This window comes from Drosophila persimilis, unplaced genomic scaffold, assembly GCF_003286085.1.
Source record: "Drosophila persimilis strain 14011-0111.01,24,50 unplaced genomic scaffold, DperRS2 tig00000000-arrow-pilon, whole genome shotgun sequence".
NCBI classification, from domain to species: domain Eukaryota; kingdom Metazoa; phylum Arthropoda; class Insecta; order Diptera; family Drosophilidae; genus Drosophila; species Drosophila persimilis.
The window spans coordinates 26,736,686-26,757,763 of record NW_020825288.1 but is presented as its reverse complement, the minus strand read 5'-3'; the positions used below and the strand labels follow the sequence as shown (position 1 = coordinate 26,757,763).

Below are 21,078 nucleotides of genomic sequence, written 5' to 3'. Positions count from 1 at the left end.
ATTACCAAAGGCGACACATAACGCGTCTTAAAATATACTGGAAAATCCGATATATTGGCAAGGAAATCCGATAACGTATACCCTCCGAGAGAGAGCAAGTTCACCAAACTTGAGCGCCAAATAGAAATTGTTTGAAAGAGAGCGAAAAGGATTTAAATGCAATCCAAGAACATTTAAACAGTTGCGATTAATTCATAAGTTTTATTTATTATTGTATTTAAAGCATGTATAACAATGTACAAAACAACAAATAGGCGAATTGGCTAAACTAAAACACACACTATGAGTATTTCAATATGGAAACTTATGGGTATCACGAGCACCGCACCTCCTCCAACTCAGAAAACTGCCTAGGGATACGGCTATTCGAATAAACTATGCTATGCTGAGCCTCTTGGATATGCTAAGTCTACGTGTATCATTCCATTCCGCATGTTTCTATTTGATTGCGTTCTACTACGATGTACGATATACGACGTGTGAACGATGTGACTAGACATTACTCGGGAGAAACCACGGCGTGCCCTGCCTCTGAGCGACACCACCTTCCGTCTATTCCAGTAGGATGAGTCGCAGCCGCTTGCGCAGCGACGACTCCCGCGGCAGTGTCATGGCCCACTTCTTCAGCGCTGTGAGGATGACTGAACTAATCACCATGAGGGCTCCAAAAAGTGAGTATCCATTGGGCGTCTCGCCAAAGAAGATCATCTGCCAGATGAATGCAAACACGATGTCGGCGCACCGGGCGATGGCAACTGGTCCGGCCTGCTCGATCTGCAGCGAGAGGGTGAGCAGGATTTGGCCGAGGAAACTGAAGACACCGAGAACGAGGACCAGCCAGCGGTCACGGCCGCAACTGGGCCAGCATACGGCTCCGATGGAGGCGCACACGATAAGCGTGTACACGAGGGCAGTGGCTCCGAAGTTGGTCATTATCACGGAGAAGTGTAGGTTCTTGAGCGCCCGCAACAGGATGTAGACATTAGCCCCAAACAGGGTGGACGAGAAGGCGGCCACGGGTCCCCAGATGTCGTATGGCCTGCCCGTCAGCTGTTCATCCGGCGGGGGCGTCGTTTCGCCAAACACAAAAGGCGGCCGAGTGATGAGTACTACGCCGACAAGCGTTATGTTGATTGTGATCACATTGAACATGGTGCAGGGCTCCTTGAGGAAGGCGCGCGCGAAGATGGCCACGAAGACGGGCGTGGAGAAGATGATTACGCTTGCATCGGCCAGTGGCATGTGCCGGAAGGCATAGAAACTGAGCATCAGGCCCGTGGTTCCCATGAAGCAGCGCATCAGCAGTATGACGCGCGTCCCCTGCGGAAAAACTGGTTGGCGGGTGTATATGAGGATGGGAATGGTCGGCAGCAGCACCCCCACAAAGCGGAATGCCGCCAGCTCCATGGGATTGACATCGACCAGTCCTTTGACGATCACCGAGCACAACGAGAAGAACAGGGACGACAGCGTGGCCAGGATAATGCCCAAGTATGGACAGTTGACGCGCGTCTTCAGTCGCTCCAGCCAGCGATTCGACTCGTCTACCGTGTGGGAGCCCTCCTGGAACTGGTGCAGCTCTAAATTCTCCGTCATTTCTGGGGTTTCTCTAGCAGTGAAAAATCGATTCCGTTACAGGAACTGTGGCGGCAGGGATGGGATTCTCCTTAGCCGCGCCGCTCTTCCGTCTGCTGAGGCCTTTGCTCGGCCACTTCACTTCCACATGACTTCTCCGGTCGCGTCTCACTTGGTTTTATTCATTATTCAATTTAGAGTTTTTAATTTAACATTTAAAAGTCTTCACGCGGATTTCTAGTGGTGGCTATCGCTAGTGGTGGCACTTCCCCGATAGGTCGTTGAAATGTTTTAGGGGGCTTTAATGTGATAAGTTCTTTTTTTGTTGAATTTTTTTGTTTAAGCCTTGTTTTAGTCAAAATAAAATATATGGGACTATTTAAAAGTAGTTAATCTTGTAGAAAATTGATTCATCAATGACCCGAAATTATGTGGGCAGAACTAAGGGTTTTAGTTAGCCAGAATTAATCAACGGAATCTCTAAATTGAGTAATATGAACGACTATCCTCTTTCTTTTTTTTGTCTGACCTATTTCGATATAACCATTTTTTAGACATGATCCAATAAAAGCAAGTATTTAAAATAAGACAGTAAAGTAAAAAATTGGTTCCTTAATCGGAGAAAACTATGTGTTGAGGTATGAAAGTCCTAGCTAGCCAGTAATATTAAATCGAATATCAAAATCGAGGAAAATTGTTTCCAATCCTGAACGGAGAACGATTAACCCGTTGTAGACCAAGGGCGTATTTCAATTTTCCACCAAATATAATGAAAATTTAAAAATCTTTGCGCAGTTTAGGTGAAGTATTTTGTCTCTGTTTTTATGTTCAAATGAAAGATGGCATGAATCTACAAAAAGAATTTACAATCGTTAATATTTTCAGTCATTTACCTCAAGTCGTTGAACTCTTTAAATAGAGGGGGCTTTAGTGTGCTTAGCTTTTTTTTTGGCAGACGGACTGGACAGCTGCTGCCCCAACAACGAAAACAATGAGCGTTGACAATACAAAAAAATTAGCTATTATTGCTGCCGGAGTGAGTCTTGTGTATGTTCTGGTGCGCCACAAGCACTCCCTGCTGTCCAGGATGCGGCGCACATGGCACTCGAACAGTCCGCTGCACAACAGGCGCGTAGAAGTCATCAACTCCATCCATGACCCAGCCGCCCAGGTCGTGCTAAACGAGCTGCGAACGTGAGTAATGTCCGGCGGCGTTCCATACGGAAACTAATCTAATAAGTAATTGCCGATCCTCAGTCACTGCCAGAGCTTTAAGGTGGTCGGCTTCGACTGCGAGTGGATCACGGTGGGGGGCAGCCGGCGACCCGTCGCCCTCCTTCAGTTGAGCTCCCACAAAGGACTTTGTGCTCTCTTCCGACTGTGTACTATGAGGCAGATACCAAAGGACCTGCGCGACCTGCTCGAAGACGAGGCAGTGATCAAGGTGGGAGTAGCGCCTCAGGACGACGCCAAGAAGCTGGCACACGACTACGGAGTGGGTGTCGCCAGCACACTGGACCTTCGCTTTCTGGCCGTCATGGCCGGACACAAGCCCGAGGGGCTGGGAAAGCTGGCCAAGACACACGTAGACTTCGTGTTGGACAAGAACTGGCGGCTGGCATGCTCCAACTGGGAGGCTAAGCAGCTGGAGACTAGCCAAATCGACTACGCGGCCAACGATGCACTGGCTGCCGTGGCCATTTTCCAGAAGCTATCCAGCGATCTGGAGCCACGGAACTTCTGGGACTGGCGGCCATTGAGTGAGGAAAACTTTCGACCCAAAATCGAGCCCTTCCTGGACGTGGACTTCGCCAGGGGCTTTAACATCAATCTGTCGGCGGATGGGAGTCGTGCCCCCAGTTCTGGTTCCCAGAAGCAGAAGAAAGTGGCGAATAAAAAGCAGCAATGTCGCTACCTCGGAACTCAGTCGAAGGTCTTCTATGATAACTGCCTGCTGCAAGCACCCGACGGGGAGCTCCTCTGCACGATGGATCGCCGCAAAGCCTCCTGGTATTTGGCACAGAATCTGGGTACCAAAGTCAGCGAGAATCCGTTCACAGTGCGCCTGAACTTTGAGCCTGCGGGACGGGCTGTCGGAGAGGTTGGACGCTACTACCAGACGCCCAAGGAGAACCAGTGCGTGGTGTGCGGCAATCGAGAGGCGTTAATCCGGAAGAATGTGGTGCCGCATCAGTACCGGAAGCATTTCCCGGTGGTTATGAAGTCGCATACCTCCCACGACGTTCTGCTGCTGTGCCCGCCCTGTCACCAACTGAGCAACATCTCGGATCTGCGGGTTCACTGCAAGCTGGCCGCCAAGTGCGATGCCCCGTTCAAGCACAGCGAAGGCAATGTCCGGTATCACGTCGATCCAGAGCTAAAGTAAGTCCTAAAGACACCCTCAACACTCAAGATAATCTCCGTTCTCTTCTGACTTTCAGGCGGGTCAAATCCGCTGCCAAAGCACTGCTGTTTAATGGCCACCGCATCCCCGAGCAGAAGATGGAGGAGATGCGCCGTACGCTTCTGGACTATTACAAGGATCACACCGAAGTCACAGATCAGCTGCTGAGGGAGGCCGCGGACGTGGAGTATCGAATGGAGAACGAAGACTATTGCCAGCACGGCGAGAAGGTGGTTCAAATGTACCGCTTCGAATTTGGAGGCCTGATCGAGCTGGAGCGGCTGTGGCGAGAGCACTTTCTGCACACGATGAAGCCAAAGTTTCTGCCCGACCTCTGGAACGTCAATCACAATGCCGATCGCCTGGAGGTGCGAGCCAGCGAGGGGCGCGTAGACACTGCGGATTTGCTGGTGGCGGGACTGGAGATGAAGCCAAACAACGAATAATCGGGATGCTGGATTGTTTTGGTTTGCCGCGGGCTTTGTACGTTTTGTATTTTGGTAAAAATAAACTACAATACAATTTGATTTGCGCTATGGTACAGGAGGCAAATGAGCATCTCTGGATTAACCTAAAACTTGACTATAAATATAAAGCTTACCGTATGAGACGAGACACTATTACGTGGCTTACAGTATATACAATTACAACTGGAGCACCTTCGAGTGGCAGCACCTTCGACTGGGAGCTGGAAGCAACAGCTAAATGAACTCGAATCCCTCGTACTTGTAGTCCGTTTCGATGCGTGCCTCCGGTAGGATGGTCTTTCCCGACACAACGTCGAAGGCAGTGATGAAGGTGGAGGTCTTTCCGTTGAGCTCCTCGGACTTGATAGCAATGATGATGCTGTCATCGGTGCCGGGCAGGAACTTGAAGCTGGAGAATCCGTGTGTGGGCGCGGTGTTCTCCGGGCTGAGCCGAATCGTTTCGATGCTGTTGAAATTCTCGTCGGCCGACACCAGGACATTGCAGCCCATGTACTCGTCCTTCGTTTCGTTGTATCTGAAAGGGGATCCATCGATCGATATGGGGATACTGATTCTCTATGGATTTTCTTACTTCTCCTTTGAGCAGCGACGCGGCAGGAAGAACCAGCGCTGCTTCAAGTCCGACCACGCCCCACTCTCGTGTATCATGTAGCCGGGCCAGGAGATTTGCAGCGATTTCAGCCGCAGCTGCTTGTAGTTGTCCACCCAGTTGAGAGAGCGCACCTCCCCGCTGGGCGATATGGCCTTCACGTACATGGGATTGTTGTTCTCAAAGTCCCCCATGCTCGTCGTCCACTCCTTGCCCATGGAGCCAACGTACAACGTCTGCTGCTTGACTGTGGCCCACTCCGACTTGAATCCCTTGGCGCTGTGACCATCCCCATCGAGCAATATCACCCACGGAATGGGCTTGTCGTTGGCAATCTCGTATATGAGGCCCGTGCGATCGTCGAAGCTGAGCAGGCGGCCGTTGAATGTCACCAGCTCGGACAGCTCCATGCCACGTCCCTTCAGCGCAAAGGCTGACTCCAGCACGGTGGGCGCCCCGTCGTCCCAACTTATTTTGATCTCCGCCTTAGAAACCGTGAACGTGAGGTAGCCCTTCTTGAGGTAGCTCCGCCACGTGCTGCTGCCGTCGGGCTTCGCTATCTTCGAGCTGGTATCTAGATCCGCTATCATGGCGATCCGGTAGTTGATAACGCCGCCACGCAGCCCCAACGGTGGCGTCAGGGGGTAAGTGGAGTTGTACGCCTCCGTGAGAGCTCTGCCATCTAGGCTCTTGGCATCGATGAAGCTCCTGCGCAGCCAGTAGCCTTCGGAGGAGGAGCGGGACCCCTGGCGGGCGAAGTAGAACAGAAGCACCAGAGCCACAACACAGACTACCAGCAGGGCAAAGTGGTAGTTGAAGCGAACCGTTCGATTTCCGATACGATACGTGGGCGTTCGCAGGGCAGAGCGCCAGTCGCGCATGTACATGGCGCGCGGCGAGGTCTCCTGTTCCCTATAAGCGAAGGCTGGGCTTTGTTGCATTTATGTGGGGCTCGGCGGAGTTGGAGTGTGGCACAAACAAGACTTGTGATGTGTCGGTTTTGGGTTTTTTTGTTTGGAATTTGGCAGTGCGACCCATAGTAGAAACAGCTGACCAAATGCAAGTGCTGACGCTTTTGGCGGTTTTTTTGACGCGACAAATCAAGCTTTAGAAATCCAGATCTTTACTGAAGTATATATAATATTGATGTGATACATTAATTTTTTTCTTATTTATTTATTTTCATAACAAAATCATAATATAAAATAATTTGACATAATATGTAATTGGAAATGTATCAAATGTGTAGTTACCGTGTAGTTAATTCCAGCCGAACAGCTGGTAGCCGTTTGCTCTATCTTTCTGGGATTAGCTCTCTCGTTCGTGGTGGGATGACCACTCTTCGTGGAGCAAGGTCCTTTTTCATCGCGACAATGTCCCTACATTCCATACTCCCTAAAGTTTTCTTACGTTTTCAATCGTTGACGGGGAACGATTAACCCATTGTAGACCCATAGCAGGGAGTATTTTAATATTCCACCGAAAATAATGAAGATTAATAAATTTAGCGTAGGTGAAAGATATCGTGGTTTTCTTGAAATTCAGAGGAAAGATGGCATGAATCACCAAATTTGCCGCCATTTACCTCAAGTCCTTGAACTGTTTAAATATAGGGGTGTTTAGTGGGCTAAATTCGACTTCTTATCGGCATATTTACGGTATATTTAGGCCACGTTTTAGGCCAGCTCATCACTAAACTAAACAATTAATTAAGGATTAAAATTCAAACGACAGCTGCCTGCAATGAATGTACCCGAACGCAGCCGTTTCGTGATCTACGCCGTGGGAATCTTCGTCTGCTACTTCCTTTATGGCATTGTTCAAGAGAAATTGACGCGGGGACGGTACGGCGAACAAGTACAGGCAGATGGATCCGTGGGCGAGCGCTTCACCTTTGCGCTGGCTCTGGTCTGGGTGCAGTGCGTCTGCAATTACATTTTTGCTAAGGGTGAGTCGATGTACATCTGCTAAAGGCCGTGTTTTCTGACCATCTTTTCGCAGTGCTGCTGACGGTGAAGCCGCAAAAGGAGGATACCACCCACACCGGTTCCTATGCGGCCTGCTCGCTCACCTATCTGCTGGCTATGGTCTCCACCACAATGGCCATGCGCTGGGTTCCCTATCCCACGGCTGTTGTGGGCAAGTCGGCCAAGCCGATACCCGTCATGATTCTGGGTGTGCTTATCGGACGCAAATCGTACAGCTGGACGCGATACGCGTGTGTACTGAGCATCGTGCTGGGCGTCATTCTGTTCATGTACAAGGAGGGAAAGGTCGCCAATTTGCCCGCCGAGACGACTCTTCTCGGCGAGGTCCTGCTCTTCCTCAGCTTGTCCATGGATGGACTGACGGGCGCCGTGCAGGAGCGCATTCGGGCGGCCAGCTCGCCCTCTGGCCAGCAAATGATGAAGTCTATGAACTTCTGGAGCACTCTGATGCTCGGTTTCGCCATGCTTCTGACTGGTATGCAGCTCATACAGGTTGCCAAATCTTGCAATTGGAGTAATCTTCTCTCTTTAGGTGAGGTCAAGGAGTCTTTGCATTTTGCGATCCGTCATCCGGAGGTCTGGACGCATCTCTCGCTGCTTTCGCTGTGTGGAGCCCTCGGCCAGTTCTTCATCTTCCTGACGGTGGCCAATTTCGGACCCCTGGCCTGCTCCGTGGTCACCACGACGCGAAAATTCTTCACCGTCCTGTGCTCCGTGCTGCTCTTCGGCAACGTCCTCATTGCCCGCCAGTGGCTGGGCGCTGTCCTCGTTTTTGCAGCTCTTTTCGTGGATATGCTGTATGGCAAGAAGCAGTCGCCGGCAGCGCCGGTGTCGTCCAAGAAGCACCCCAGCGATGGCGGCAAGCTGTCCGAGGAGAAGAAGGACCTGATTTCATAGAATTTATTAGACGGCTGTGTAGCCTAGTGTATATAGAATCATCGCGTCTGGCTTTAGCCCTTCCCCGGAACTGCAAATCGTACAAAATGTTGGTTTTTGTATAGCCGCGGTATAGCGAACAATGCATTCGATTCTTGATCTGCAACCTACAAAAATGTTGGACATTATTTAAGTAAACTAAACTATTGGTATCAATTAGAAAAGAACAACAAATATCTATTAGATCACTCGATCAAAGCCCCAAACAATAATTAAAAAACTATGCTACTTTTATTAGTTAATTTATTTAAAATTTTCATTTAATTAAGTCATTAGTTAATTTCAAAAATTAATTAAATTAAATTTTGGTCCAACTTGAAGTGTACATAGGACGATTAAGCCATTGTCAACCCGAATTCGCCACGAATACGATGAATCTTGAAGAATTTTAGCACAGTTTAGGTGAAAAATAATGAGGAATTTTTCGTAATTAAAAAGAAGCCGTTTCTAGTAGAATTTAAAAACTATTATTTTCCGTGGATTAGCTCAAGTTGTTCACCGCTTAAATAGAGGGGGGTTAAGTGGGCTAAAATCGCTTTTCATCGGTATATTTGAAAATAAGACGGTATATTTCGGTATAAGTATATTTTATCGGTAGATCCGCGGTCACACTGTTGCCGTTGCGCTCGAAATTTTATTATTTTTATTTAAAGTTGTAACTGCTTTTAAATGTTTAAACTAATTGATCCTGCTGCTTGTTAAACAAGAGCGGAAACCGCAAGGAATGCAGTGAAATCAGCATGACCGGTTTGTAAGAGTGGACAAATACACGTGTGACAGCGTAATAGCCCAAGGATACGGCGCGAAGTCGCGCGAAATCTTAATGAAAGTTTTTCCCGAGTGTCGTAAGTGAAAGGGCAATCAAAATGCCGAATGATACCAGTGCCTAAAGTGTTTTTTAAGGATATAAATTCAGAAGCAGAACGAATTCAGTGCTAATACAATACAATATTTTCTTTGGGTGAGTTCTTATTCTGGTGTTGTTGTTGTTGCCAGCTGTTTGCTAGTGTGTATTGGCCACCCACTGCCCCTCGTGACGTTTTTTCCGTTTGGGCCTGTGTGAGTGAGTGTCTGTCAGTGATTTAACTTAATTTTAGCCACTAAATGCGATCGAAAGTGAGTGGGGGACGCCAACGGGCGACACAAGACATCGAAGTAATTGTGAAATATATGCGATAATAGCAAGTAATCTGAACAGCAGATCAGATGCAGGGCTTTGCAAAATTTCGATTTGGGTCTCACATGTTGTCAAGGCATTCGAGGACGGTGAGAGGGTGTGTGACACAACATACACCCCCAATGTGAACGCTCTCTCTCTCGTTCTCCTTTCGAACTTGTCGCTCTCTCGGAATGGTGGGTGGTTGTACCGTTAGTATTTTGCCGGCTGTTGTTGATTTGCCTGTGACGTAAACCTCTCTTCTCTCCCTCTGGCACACTGTCTTAATAGAAGCCGGCGAAATGCCTTGCCCCGACGGAATATTATATAAAGTTTTATTACATTTCATACTTTTGCACATCGTATCTACGGAAACTATAGTGGGAAAGTGATTTATGCTAGCGCCCTCCCCAGCGGCAGATAGCGAAAAGCCCCTCTTATCGCCCGCACAAGTACGGAGCGGAGCGCAACAGTAAACAAAACAAAAGAGCACATGCAAAAATAAAATACCCGGACGCAGGGTCCATACATACATACATACATATATACATATAATATATGCACGCACGATGTGGTTCATTGAAATGAGTTTTCACGCTGATAATGCGACACAGAGAGACACAGATTGATAGAGAGTGAGTGGAAGATACAGATAGAGGGACACAATTAGCTACGGCATGTCTGCGTGGCCAGACATCTGCAAATCATTATATAGACGGGCTGATAATCGAAATAATCGAAATACTGACATCATGTGTTGAACGAAATTCTGAATGAATGTGGTACATCGGTACAACCTTTCTTTGCCACCCTGTGACCCTCAAAAACTTTCACTTTCGCCGGGTTGTGGTCGTCACGGCTCTCACCTGACGCCGGAGCCCGGGGCCAACAAACGCATTTGACATTCGACCAAAATAAAAGCAACAACCAATTTATGTGAGCAACAAAGGCCAAAAGTAAAAGAGAATCGAGCTGCTCTTTCCCTATTTATAAACTGTTTTTCATATTTCACACGTTTGTGTGTGTTTGTTTGTCGGCCCCAACTGTCTGCCCGACCAGGTCCTCGTCACTCAACCAACCCCCCACAACGCCGCCCATGATGTCATCCTCTGTCGAGGACTGGTGCTTGCGTGGGGAGGGGGTCCGGTCCGAGTCACATGTTTGGATGCGCGCCCAAAAGAAAAACAAAGAAAACCCAACGAGAATAGCAGAAATTTCCTTTGTGGGTGGGCAAAAGTTTTCCCTCAGACGCAAATCGCGTCAGATTCTTCGCCAAGCGAAACGTGAAAATTGTTTTCCTTTAAACTGTTGACTATAATGATGGATTGGATGGATGTGTCGGTCGTGCCTCAGATAATTGTCGGAAAATTCAAAAAGAAAATCTATTCATCGCTTCTTAAAATTGTTTATAATTTTAATAATTCCCCTTCTAATTGTAACAAATGTTTTCTTACCATTTCTACAATTTTTTGTTCGCTTGATCAGCGGCGGATTGCATACTGACGATCAGTATTAGCTGTTGATTGAAATGAAAGATATACTGGAAAAGGACAAAGTGCGGAAATACGTTGGGGAAATGAAAAATTTGCACAAAGATATAAATTGAACACAATTCCTGGGACAGAAAAGTTCTTCGTCTGGACTTGATTGCATCAGAGCATGAAATGGATATTGGATGTTTTTCGTCTTTATTTTCTTCCTTGTGCACTAATAGTCCGCCCAAGCGGAATGAGTCACTCACTTTTCCAATTAAATTTTATTTTTATTTTCTTCATCTTCATCATCGGCATCCTCCATATCCTCCCTCTTCCACCATACTCATCCCCATTAGCATCAGAAGCGTCGGCAGCGCATCTGTACAAACAGTCTCCAATTAGCACCAAGCAATATCTCTTTCCATCCCTCCCCCTCTCTGTGCGCTCACGTGTTTGGTTTTGCAAAGGAAACAGCTGATGGCCGAACGCTCTTTTGTATTTGTTTTTATTGCGTATACGCAGTTTCTGGTTCGTTCTGTGGGAGACGACTCTCTGCTTTGCCTCTGTGCTTTTATGAATTAAACATAATGCTGCTCCTCTCTGTCTCTCTTCGCTCACGCTCTCTTCATTGCACATGCGACCATTTTTTTTTTGTTATCTGCGTCGGCTTTAAATGAACCCCAATCGAATGCAGTTCAGTTTCTCTCTGGCATTCTCTCTCCGTCTCTGTTTTTCTTTGGTTGCACCCAAAGTATATTAAATACCAGGGTAAGGCAGTACTCTCTCTTCCTTGCGTAGTGCTCGCACTGAAACAGGTTTGGCTGCCAATGAGAGGCCGCTCTCTGGCACAACCATACCTTGTTCTGAGTATACCTTGCCTTGCCTGGGCTCTCTTTGTCAATTAGCGAATGCATTTTGGACTCTTGTTGTTGGACTAGTTGTTGCTTGCTCTTTCTCGCTTTTGGCTTCTTCGGCCGCAATTTCGTTCGGTTTATTTTGGTGCTGCATTCATTTTGGCCGCGTTTCGTTTTCGCTTTCGGACTCGCTCGGTCTCGTCGCGTCGCGTCGCTGTTGTTGGCCAATTTAATTTTTGGCAGTTGCATAAAACAAAACGCGAAATTCCGCAGCACCAGCCAGCCGCCTGCTCTCTCTCTCTCTCTCTGTGTCTCTGTCTCTGTGTGTGTCTCTCTGTCTCTGCTTTGTTTGAGTTCTCATGCTCTTTGTTTTTATTATTTCCACGGGCCCACAGTCGGAAAGTGTTTGCAGCGGGTTCTAAATATTATAATTCGGTGTTTTTTTTTTGTTTCTATGTTAATTTGTCGAACAACGCGAAAAGCAATAAGTAGAGCAAAAATCAATAAAAAAAAAAACAAAAATCATCAAACAGTTTCCGAGAACACATCCACAGTGGTTATGCCCATAACTGAATGATACTATATATGATGTATCGGAATGATATATAGTACATTTTATTCCTGTGTTCGCTTGTGCGTGTTATGCAAACGTTCTCTTGGCAGTGCCGCAAAAATACCAGTCGTGAGAAATATCGGAAAATAAAGCTTACAGAATAATATTCACAGTGAAATTGAGCAAATGTCGTAATTAAAAGTGCATATTTCTTTGATTAAACGTGGATCAAAATTTATAACAAAATAAACTTCAGAGCTCTTTCATTTCTGGGAGCTTACAGAACAAGAAGCAAACGAATTTATTTAGGTAAATACTCGTAAATTGCTCGAATCAAATAAATATGTATATTCCTTGTCTTGTTCATTCATTGACTTGTTTACGTAAATAAGGCGAAAGAATTCTAGAAAAGTGCCAAGGAATATCTGAGAGATAAAAGACGGCAAATGCGAAATCAGTGACGTAAAATGGAAAATTTAATGGGAATTTAGCCAATAGAGAAATTTCCGATCAAACAATGAAGATTTAATCTTGAAGAAAACTAAGTTTTATACAAATTTATGCCTCTAATCTATGGTATTAATTTTTTGTATTAGTTTCAATCATTTTCTCTGCTTTACTGGCATCATTTTTTACTGCAAGAAATGCAATTCTTTAGCCATATCTTCTATACCTTCTATTGTAAGAATATCGCCATAAAAACGCCCCATAAGCCCGTCTAGCCGTAATAAATGACATGCCAGCTCTTTGATGTGTAGAAATGTCTAATGAAAATGTCGCACAAAATAAACTAATAAATTTCTAGCGAAATTCGTCAGAATTTGTAATTAATGGAGCGAAAACAGAGAGAACGTTTCAATTTGACGAAAAAATACACATACGCCGCGTTGTCGCGTGGCGGAAAGACAGCTGTTCGACCGCCCGCTCTCTCTCTCTCTCTCTTTCTTCCTCTTTTTTTCTTTTCGTTGCCCTCTCTCTCTCTCTCTCTTTTTCTCTCTGTGTCTGACCCTCTCTTTCGTCAGTTGAATGACTTGAATGGCACACTTTTGAGGAATGTTTTCTGTCATTTAAGTGCATTTTTTTGTGAGCTTTTAAATTATGATATCCTCCTGCATGAGCGAGCGGCCATACTGGGGTCCGTTTCGTAGCGCACTTTGAGGCGCTCAAAAGAAACCGTTGCGTGCAAGGAACCCGTTAATACCATTCACTGACCATTGATTTTCATTCTCCCTCTTTCTTTATTGCAGCGTGGTCTAGAATTAACTTTAAAAAATATATTTTAACAGCATGCACAGTAGTGCTGGAGGAGGAGCGGCAGGGGGCGGCAACTATGAGGATGTAGCCGCCGCTCGCCGCGGACGCTTCCGCATCACATCATCCACGCCCCAGGGACCGCCGGAAACGACGCTGGGACGCTTCCGCCTGATGCCCACATGTAAGTGTTGGATCGAAATCCTCTGTCTGCCTGTGTCTGTGTGTGTGCCGCCTTTTGCTAATTGTTTTCTTCCGTTGCAGCTAATTATGGCGCCATTTCACCCATCCTGCAGCGCGGGCGCTTCGCTGTCATACCCGAGGAGCCGCAGGCAGGATCCCCGGCCCTGGGTACACGTACACCCCCTCCCGGCGGCCGAACAGCACGCTCGCCCTCGCCCGAATGGGACTTTGACATTGAGCAGGTGAGTGGCGGGGTGGAGGAAAATGGTGAATGGAGTTGCTACTCCACTCCTTTGGCTGTTTCTGTTTCTGGTGGCGTAATGGCTTCAGTGCAATGCGCCATTTTTATTGATTTTCTTTGGGGTGAAAATGAAGTTTCAAAGTTTGTTTGTTTGGAGCAGAGTTTGTCAGCGGGTGTCCAAAGTGTGAAGGGCATACCAAGGCAACAAATGCTTCATATTTATTGCTCATAAATTGGTTTTTATGTGGTCTGTAAAATATTCAAAATTTTACTGCCGAATATTTTCAAATGGTTTTCACTTTTAGTTGCTCTACCCCTTATATTCTATGAGAATCTACATCTAGTAGATGTCATCTACAAATTGATGTGTGATTTGAACTTCCCGCCAACATAAACATTCTTACAATGCGATGTTTCTAGAGATGTGCAAAAAAATGGAATTCTTATCGCATATTCGATTAATAACTCGGTCTTGTAATCTTCACTCAAAACACTCCAGTGAGAGGAAAATACTTTAATTTACTTTCCACAATTTGTTTTGTTAAAAATCTTGTTTGTAAAAAGGCCAGACTTTTAAAATTGAATGTCATATTTAATGCGGTTCCATACCCCATACAACGCGTGCATGCATGCGCAAAGTGTGAATGGCAATTTTATGTCTGACCACTGTCTCCGTCCTTTTAATTTTTAAATTTTAATTTTTATCGCGGGGGTAATACAAATATTACCTTATTAAATACAGGGGCTTTAAGTGGGCTAAGTTTGTTTTGTATCCTAAATTTACGGTTTCTCTGAGGGTCGAACGGTCCTACTGCTGCGCTCTACGGCTCCTCCCTTGCGACGAAAAAATGAGTCGAGAGAGCGTAATTTTGAATGGACTATTGACACGGGTATGGACAACAGCCAAAAAGAGCCAAGCCAAATGGCAGCTTTATAGAAATCCCACCTCTCAAAATTGGATATTTGTCTTCAAGGTATATTGGACAAAAGGGTTGATATAACCTTGCACTGGTTGCATTTTCTGGGCCGCTATACCTGTTGTCCATACCTTTTTTTCTGAGGCATGGGCGCGCAATTTGAAAGAACGGCAGACCCAAAATATAATATAAGAGTTTAATCAGATGATTAGTTGTGGATGTTGTTATGTTTTTTATTGTTTTTCTTCCAACACGATTCTAGCCCAATTTATAGTGTAAAAATAAAACGAAAGCTGTGGTACGTACGGTCGTTGTCCGTCTTTTTAATTTTTAAAAATTTAATTTTATCGCGAGCGGTGGTACGTGCGGTCGTTTTGTGGAAAAACTTCCAGCAAACAACTACGCTGGCTGGATATTTTGATATATGTGTGTGCGTGTGTGTGTGTGGAATGTGTGTTTTTGTGCCGAATAATATTGTTTTGTGATAAGCTGCGTACCAAGCTTTTAATTGTGCGCGAACGGAAAGGGCAGCGGCCAGCAGCAAATGCAACAACAACAGAACGCCTCGTGAAGTGCAATATTGTGGCATTTAATCTTTTTCTCTGCTCTTGGAAATGTGCGCAAAATACTCGGCAATCGACAGTCAGTATTTATCATTTAGTTGATCAACAATAGCAAGAATTGCGTGTGTGGAGAGAGTGTACATATAATTCCAGTATTAAAATAAAAAAAATCAATAATCAACGATCAGCTGTTGCGCACAGCAGCACACACTCACTCACACACATGTGAACAACAGTGGTAGCAGCGGACGTTGGCAGTGTCGGGAGGGGAGGGATGGAGGTTTTGGCAGCGTTTGGAAATTTTCCATGGACAAATAAATACTTTTATTTGCCTCCGTTGCTTCTTTCATTTCTTCGCGAGTCTTGCTGCTTTTTTGTTGTAATAATTCTTAAATAAATTAAATTTGTGAGAGTGCCTGCCAGTGACGTAGGCAGTAGCAGCAGCAGCAGCAGCGCAGCTACCCTCCGCTGCTTCCAGTTCTGCCGCCTCGATCAGTGGTGTCCAAAGTGGAAACGCGCGCCCGAATAATTTTTCCCGCTCGCATTGTTTTTATTAAAATCAATTAATTCTTCTTATTGCTGATATTGCAATTGCTCTTCACGTTGTTGTTGTTGTTGTTGCCACTGCTGCTAGTGTGTGATTTATTTGGTGTTGAACAAAATGGCTGATAATTACTTAAGCAGTGAGAAATGAGTGCGTGCGCGCTCGTGTGTGTGTGTGTGTGTGTGTGTGGAAATGTTATTAATCTAATCTCGAAAGTCAACACCTTCCAAGTGTTTGGATGTTCAAAACCCCCTGCTCCCCTCTGCCCACTGAAATAATAATAATAATAATTTCGTTTTAATCTTCAACAAACGTCCGTTCTCTTCTTATTTACAAAAATTGTTAGCCTAATCGCGAAATTGTTTACAAAAATTCAAGAGTATAATAGTGTTCTCGTCCGTTCACATAACTGTGACGGTGACGGTGACAGTGACTGTGACAGTGAGTGTGCCAGTGCATTTTTGTGTTTTAAATTTCCATTCAACAAGAGAATCAACATTATTTCCAGTGGCTGATTAGCAAGAACAAAAGGTTGGTGTTACTTTCTTAGTCAACCCTTTACCCCTACCCCCTCCCCTTATTCGATTGTTTAATTGCCAAAAATATATGATTTATTTTTGTATGCCTTTTTTGCGTTTCTTTTGTGTTGATATGATTCGATCCCACCCCCCCTCCCCCTTTTCGCGTGGATGTGACTAAGTGGGAAATTCCCTTCACTGATGAGTGAAAGGGACATTTCCTTCCACTTCCAGCTATTGGTACTTTATTTGATGGCGGTCTTTTCAAACTGAATATTTTAAACTAGAAAATTCTGAAGGGTAATTCATTTCCACGGATGATGAGTTTATGGGAAATTCCCGTGATGAGATCATGTATGGGAAATACCAGGTATTGGGGATATTTTCTTGGTTTTTGCTCTGCAATATCTTATCATCCGTATTATCTCCTTTTGGCAATTATCGTTTTGGTCTTGGAAACCACCTTTCAATTTAACGCCCAGACCTGTGGAGCCAGCCCAGCAAGTGTTCGACCTTTGATTTCTGGCGGAATATAGTACATAGCATATAGAGAATATGGTAATATCGAATGCTAACATTTACAGTTGCGCCGATCGGCACGAGTTGTATGCCAATTACCGTTAAACAGAAAACTGCATTTCGAAAAAAAAACACTGATCGACCGCACAGAGAGGGTAGTCGTATGTACATACATACGGAGGAAGTGCGAGTATATAGGGGACTAGTTATATACATAGAATGATCGCATGCACACGATCGTTAGCTCTTGCCTGAAAACTGAAACTGTTTTTGTTTATCTTGGAAATTAGCAGGCCATCAAGTGCCTGTAATTAATTCTATGGAATCTCTCTCTCTCTCTCTCTCTCTCTCTCTATCTCTATCTATCTATCTTTCTCTCACTTACGCAATTCCTTCTCGGATTCTTTCGACTCAGTTCTGTTTATTCTTTCATTCTGTTCCCTCAAGAGTTGAATGAACGCTCGCTTTCAATATCTTTTGGAGCGACCATCGGGGAACCAAAGAAGGCCTCTCCTCGACTTTGCTTTGGCTTGAAAATCAATATTTTTGTGCAAATATTTTGTTACGTATTCGACAAAACAACACAAAACAAAAAGGCAATATTTACAAGCAAACTGCGATTTTTACGGGTGTTGCCAGAGGTCAGGCGAAGAGGCATTGCCAGCAGAGATAACAGCTTTTATCGATGCTCTCCGGATACACCAGTAATCGGAAATTGAGGTCAAAACAAAACATATTTATTACTCAAACAGTAGAACTTTGGAAACTTTAGATTGGAGATCGAATTAAACAGAAAGTGTGACCGTATTCCAGATGGTGTGATTGAGCCTCTCAATGGAGGACATGCGATCGTTAAGCTGTTCCAGAGCCTCCATTATCTTATCGAACTTTGCCTCAAAATACTGCACCACGGCCTGGAGTTCCTTGCGAAGTTTCTCAGCCTCCGAGGGCTCACTCTCTCGCTCCACGCTGGCGGAGTAGCCCGATTCGGTTTCAGTGGAGGAATAGCCTCCCAGAGGCTCCCTCTCTGGCTGGCGGTACATGCAGGCAATACCATGGATGTACTCCCCGGGGAAATCGGGGTCTACAGCGTCCACCGTGTAGGTGATGCCGTTGGGACGGATGAGCATGTCCATGATGGTCCGCAGGCTGAAGCAGTTCCAGTTATTGGCATGCAGATAAAAGTGTGTCAACTGGGAGAGCAGTGGGAATGCCGTAGGATCGATATCCGTGAGATTGTTGCCGGAAATGTCCAGCTTTCGGAGTTGTGGCATCCCCTGCAGTGCCGCCAGTGGGAGTTCCTGCTGTCCCGTGCTCCGCAGATCGAGGAGCTCCAGTTCGGGCGTCTGCCAGCCCTCGGGCAAGGGCGCCAGCTGGGGATTATCAGCCACATCCAAGTGCCGCAGGCGGGGCACACGCGTGAGGGAGGCCATCTGGACGAGCGAGTTGTTGCGCAGCACCAGATACTCGAGGGTCTCCGACGCGGGGAAGTACAGCTCCCGCACCCGGTTATCGCTGAGGTCGACCTCCGTCACCGATCCGTAGAGATTGACGCGGTCCAGCGAGCAGTTGCGCACCGACAAGCGGCTGGCGTTCAGGTTGAGGAGCAGCACCGTCAGCCGTGGATTGTGTGAGAGATCGAGAGAATGCAGGCGGTGCTCCTGCCCCACGCGGAAGGCGTACTCCTGCAGATCCTCCAGGCGGTTTGTGTGCAGGGACACGCTATGGATGCGGGGATTGTAGGCAAACAAATCGCCTGCCACGGTGGTCAGCAGATTTTGGGCCAGAAGCACCGTTTGGAGGCTCTTTAGGTCGTCAAATATCCTTGGGGGAAGCTCTTCGAGTTGGTTTTCGATGAGATTCAAGTACTGGAGACTCTGCAGACCATCGAAGGTGTCCGTATCCAGGCTCCTGATCCTATTTTGATTGAGGAACAGGAACTGCAGATTCCCGGCTCCAAAGAAGCTCTTATCGTTGAGTTCCTCCAGCAGGTTGTCCGAAAGGAGGAGGATAACCAGCTTCTCGGCGCCGAGGGCAAAGCTGTCCCACCGCATGTGCCTGATGCCACACGATCGCATGTCCAGCTCTGTGACCTCCAGACTGTACAACAGCCTCTCGGGAAAGTGCACAAAGGTGCAGTTCTCGAATATCAGGGCTCCCGTGGGTTGGTCGTCGCCCACCACCTCGTAGGTGCTGCCATCCGGGGTGATCCTTACCTCCGTCTGAAGGTCAAAGGAGGCCCTCTCGTCCTCCCTGTCGAAATTGAAACCACTGCAGCGGGTTTGCTCCGCCTGGACGAGGCAGTGATCCGCCAAGCTCTCCACGCGGATGAGATCTGGTGTGATCTCTGCTGATGCCACCAACGCCACCAGCACACTCACCAGGGACCACACCTCAAGGCAATTCCGGACGTACATTTGGAGCGTGTGCTGTGGCTGTGCTCCGCGGTTCACGATCAGCTCTCAACTGAAATGATAAGCCACGAATATGATGCCATAATGCTATAATTCCATGTCTCCCATCCATCCATCCATCCATCCATCCATCATTTCTATATAATTTTCATTCTACCGAGTATTCATGGTGTTTTGATTTTGCAAAAAATATTAAGCACAGCTTCAAACAGCGTCTCAATAGATACTCTAACTACTACTCCCACTGTAATACGGGGAAAATATCGATAATTATCAAAAAAAAGTTGTGTTATGGTTCTAGCTAGCATTTTTAGGATTTGTTTTTACTCAAAATCAGGTAGTATTCCCTTTTTCCAGTGAATGCTTGATATACATCGATAGATATTCGATAAAAACTAATAGACGATTGCATGATCATGATCGCTCGATATTAAAGTGCAATTATCGTTTGGATCTATCGATAAACGTAAAAGTACTTTGATATCTCTTCATATTTCATCAGATTAAATGTGTAATATGCTGAGATTTGTATAGGGCAAATGTTCGTTTGGGACAGCAAAATATAATCTATTTTATTTTGTTGTCATCATCGTTTTGACATGTGTATTATAATTCGTTCGAATCATTGTTTAGTTGGTCTTTTTTTTCTATGGAGAGGAGCGACTCTTTATGTCTCTCTCTCTCTCTCTCTCTCTCTGTCTCTCTCTGTCTGTCTTTGTCTGAAGTTCCGCGCTCTGGTGCTTCTGTTCTATAGAGAATTTCTATATTATGGCCATAAACGGATTTCAGCCCATGAAATGTCCAGCAAAAACAAGCTCTTTCTCTTTTGTCTGGCCTCTTATCATGGCAGTATTATTTACTTAATTTACTTAAAGCTTTTGTGTTTTGTGGCCCACAGAAGGTGGAAATCATTTGTTGGCTGATAAGCAGAGTCTTGGCCCCAGACTAGGGTATTTTCCGCCCATGAAAAACACGTGGAAATACATTTGTATATTTTCTCTAATAAATTTGAGTACATTTTATAGTTTTTCTAGATCGTAAACGTCGCTTTTTAGAATATAAAATTCGCGCTAATTTTGCGGATGATTCATGTTCTAGCGAAGAGTTTTCTTTATAGGGTGGGCTTTTCTTTAACTGTTCTATTTCTATTTATTTACAAAGAATTCTCTGGCAGAGATTCAAATCAAATTCTAGCAACATTTTACATACAATTTATATAATTTATTACGTTAAAGAAGACCCTCTTTAATTAATCGAAAAATATCACAAAAATTATAACAATCCATTATCGGAATCGTCGTTGAACGAACACGTTCAACCTGCTTTTCAGTCGCTCAATTATTTTGCCGCTCAGCGAATGACAAAAGTATTTAAATTGTGGAAGGAATTCAAATTCAAAGTCGGTTAAAGCTTTCAACAAACAAATTTATACGCTTGTTGAGAATTAACGCCCAATATTTTCATGGGACTTAAGGTTTTATTCGAAGCAAACAAAACCCGCTTTTCCCCAGTCTTTGGAAATTATAATTGATAATTGATCTGCTTACGAGTATTTGCTTATTGTTTAAAGATGATTATTAGTAGTAGTCCAATGGTTTTTTAATTATTTGAGCCATGATGTACGATGATGTAGACATATATCTTTGTGTATGTCTTGAGTTCTCAATTGGAATGGCATGACTTCGTTTAGCGATATGAAACGAATGTCGCACTCTTGTTTTCAATTCAATTTCCAGCAATTACTTTGCATATCCCCCAAGAGTCGAGAGACCCAGTCGAACCGGAGGGGAAGAAAGAGAAGGAGTGAGGAAATCATCATCAGCCTGCCTCTCCTCTATGTTGGGTTCATAAAGGGTATAAAAGGGTATGCTGTATTTGTGAAGATATACATATATCCCTCTTCTAGTAGG

The 21,078-nt window shown here is 45.4% G+C and overlaps 6 protein-coding genes across 7 annotated transcripts in view; 3 read left to right on the top strand and 3 right to left on the bottom strand.

Annotated features, from left to right (window-relative positions):
* Nucleotides 1-187: 187 nt before the first annotated feature.
* On the bottom strand, nt 188-1,807 carry LOC6594546 (solute carrier family 35 member G1). Its single transcript, XM_026992291.1, has one exon. It carries the CDS (start codon nt 1,594-1,596, stop codon nt 553-555), a length of 1,044 nt encoding a protein of 347 aa, XP_026848092.1. The 5' UTR covers nt 1,597-1,807; the 3' UTR covers nt 188-552.
* Nucleotides 1,808-2,493: 686 nt separating this feature from the next.
* Nucleotides 2,494-4,506, top strand: LOC6594545 (exonuclease 3'-5' domain-containing protein 2). The gene is made up of 3 exons (XM_002019339.2): nt 2,494-2,769; nt 2,833-3,957; nt 4,017-4,506. The coding sequence occupies exons 1-3, from the start codon at nt 2,567-2,569 to the stop codon at nt 4,423-4,425; spliced, it is 1,737 nt and encodes a 578-aa protein (XP_002019375.1). The 5' UTR covers nt 2,494-2,566; the 3' UTR covers nt 4,426-4,506.
* A 114-nt stretch (nt 4,507-4,620) lies between these two features.
* Nucleotides 4,621-6,146, bottom strand: LOC6594544 (soluble calcium-activated nucleotidase 1). The gene is made up of 2 exons (XM_002019338.2): nt 5,039-6,146; nt 4,621-4,981 (listed from the first exon to the last, which is right to left on the bottom strand). The coding sequence occupies exons 1-2, from the start codon at nt 5,995-5,997 to the stop codon at nt 4,681-4,683; spliced, it is 1,260 nt and encodes a 419-aa protein (XP_002019374.1). The 5' UTR covers nt 5,998-6,146; the 3' UTR covers nt 4,621-4,680.
* Nucleotides 6,147-6,738: 592 nt separating this feature from the next.
* LOC6594543 (solute carrier family 35 member B1 homolog) lies at nt 6,739-8,222 on the top strand. Its single transcript, XM_002019337.2, has 3 exons — nt 6,739-7,004; nt 7,058-7,519; nt 7,577-8,222. Exons 1-3 carry the CDS (start codon nt 6,800-6,802, stop codon nt 7,939-7,941), a joined length of 1,032 nt encoding a protein of 343 aa, XP_002019373.1. The 5' UTR covers nt 6,739-6,799; the 3' UTR covers nt 7,942-8,222.
* Nucleotides 8,223-13,290: 5,068 nt separating this feature from the next.
* Nucleotides 13,291-21,078, top strand: part of LOC6594537 (5'-AMP-activated protein kinase subunit gamma-1) — a 58,254-nt gene continuing 50,466 nt past the window's right edge. Inside the window, exons 1-2 of one of the 2 annotated variants that reach the window (XM_026984364.1) lie at nt 13,291-13,453; nt 13,534-13,694. In XM_026984364.1, coding sequence (XP_026840165.1) covers nt 13,306-13,453; nt 13,534-13,694 — 309 coding nt within the window. In that variant the 5' untranslated portion in view covers nt 13,291-13,305. Of the gene's footprint in view, nt 13,454-13,533; nt 13,695-16,000; nt 16,249-21,078 lie in introns of those variants that run through there. The other variant, XM_026984362.1, reaches the window with a different exon arrangement.
* LOC6594541 (nephrocan) lies at nt 17,470-19,210 on the bottom strand. Its single transcript, XM_002019335.2, has one exon. The coding sequence runs from the start codon at nt 19,169-19,171 to the stop codon at nt 17,540-17,542; it is 1,632 nt and encodes a 543-aa protein (XP_002019371.1). The 5' UTR covers nt 19,172-19,210; the 3' UTR covers nt 17,470-17,539.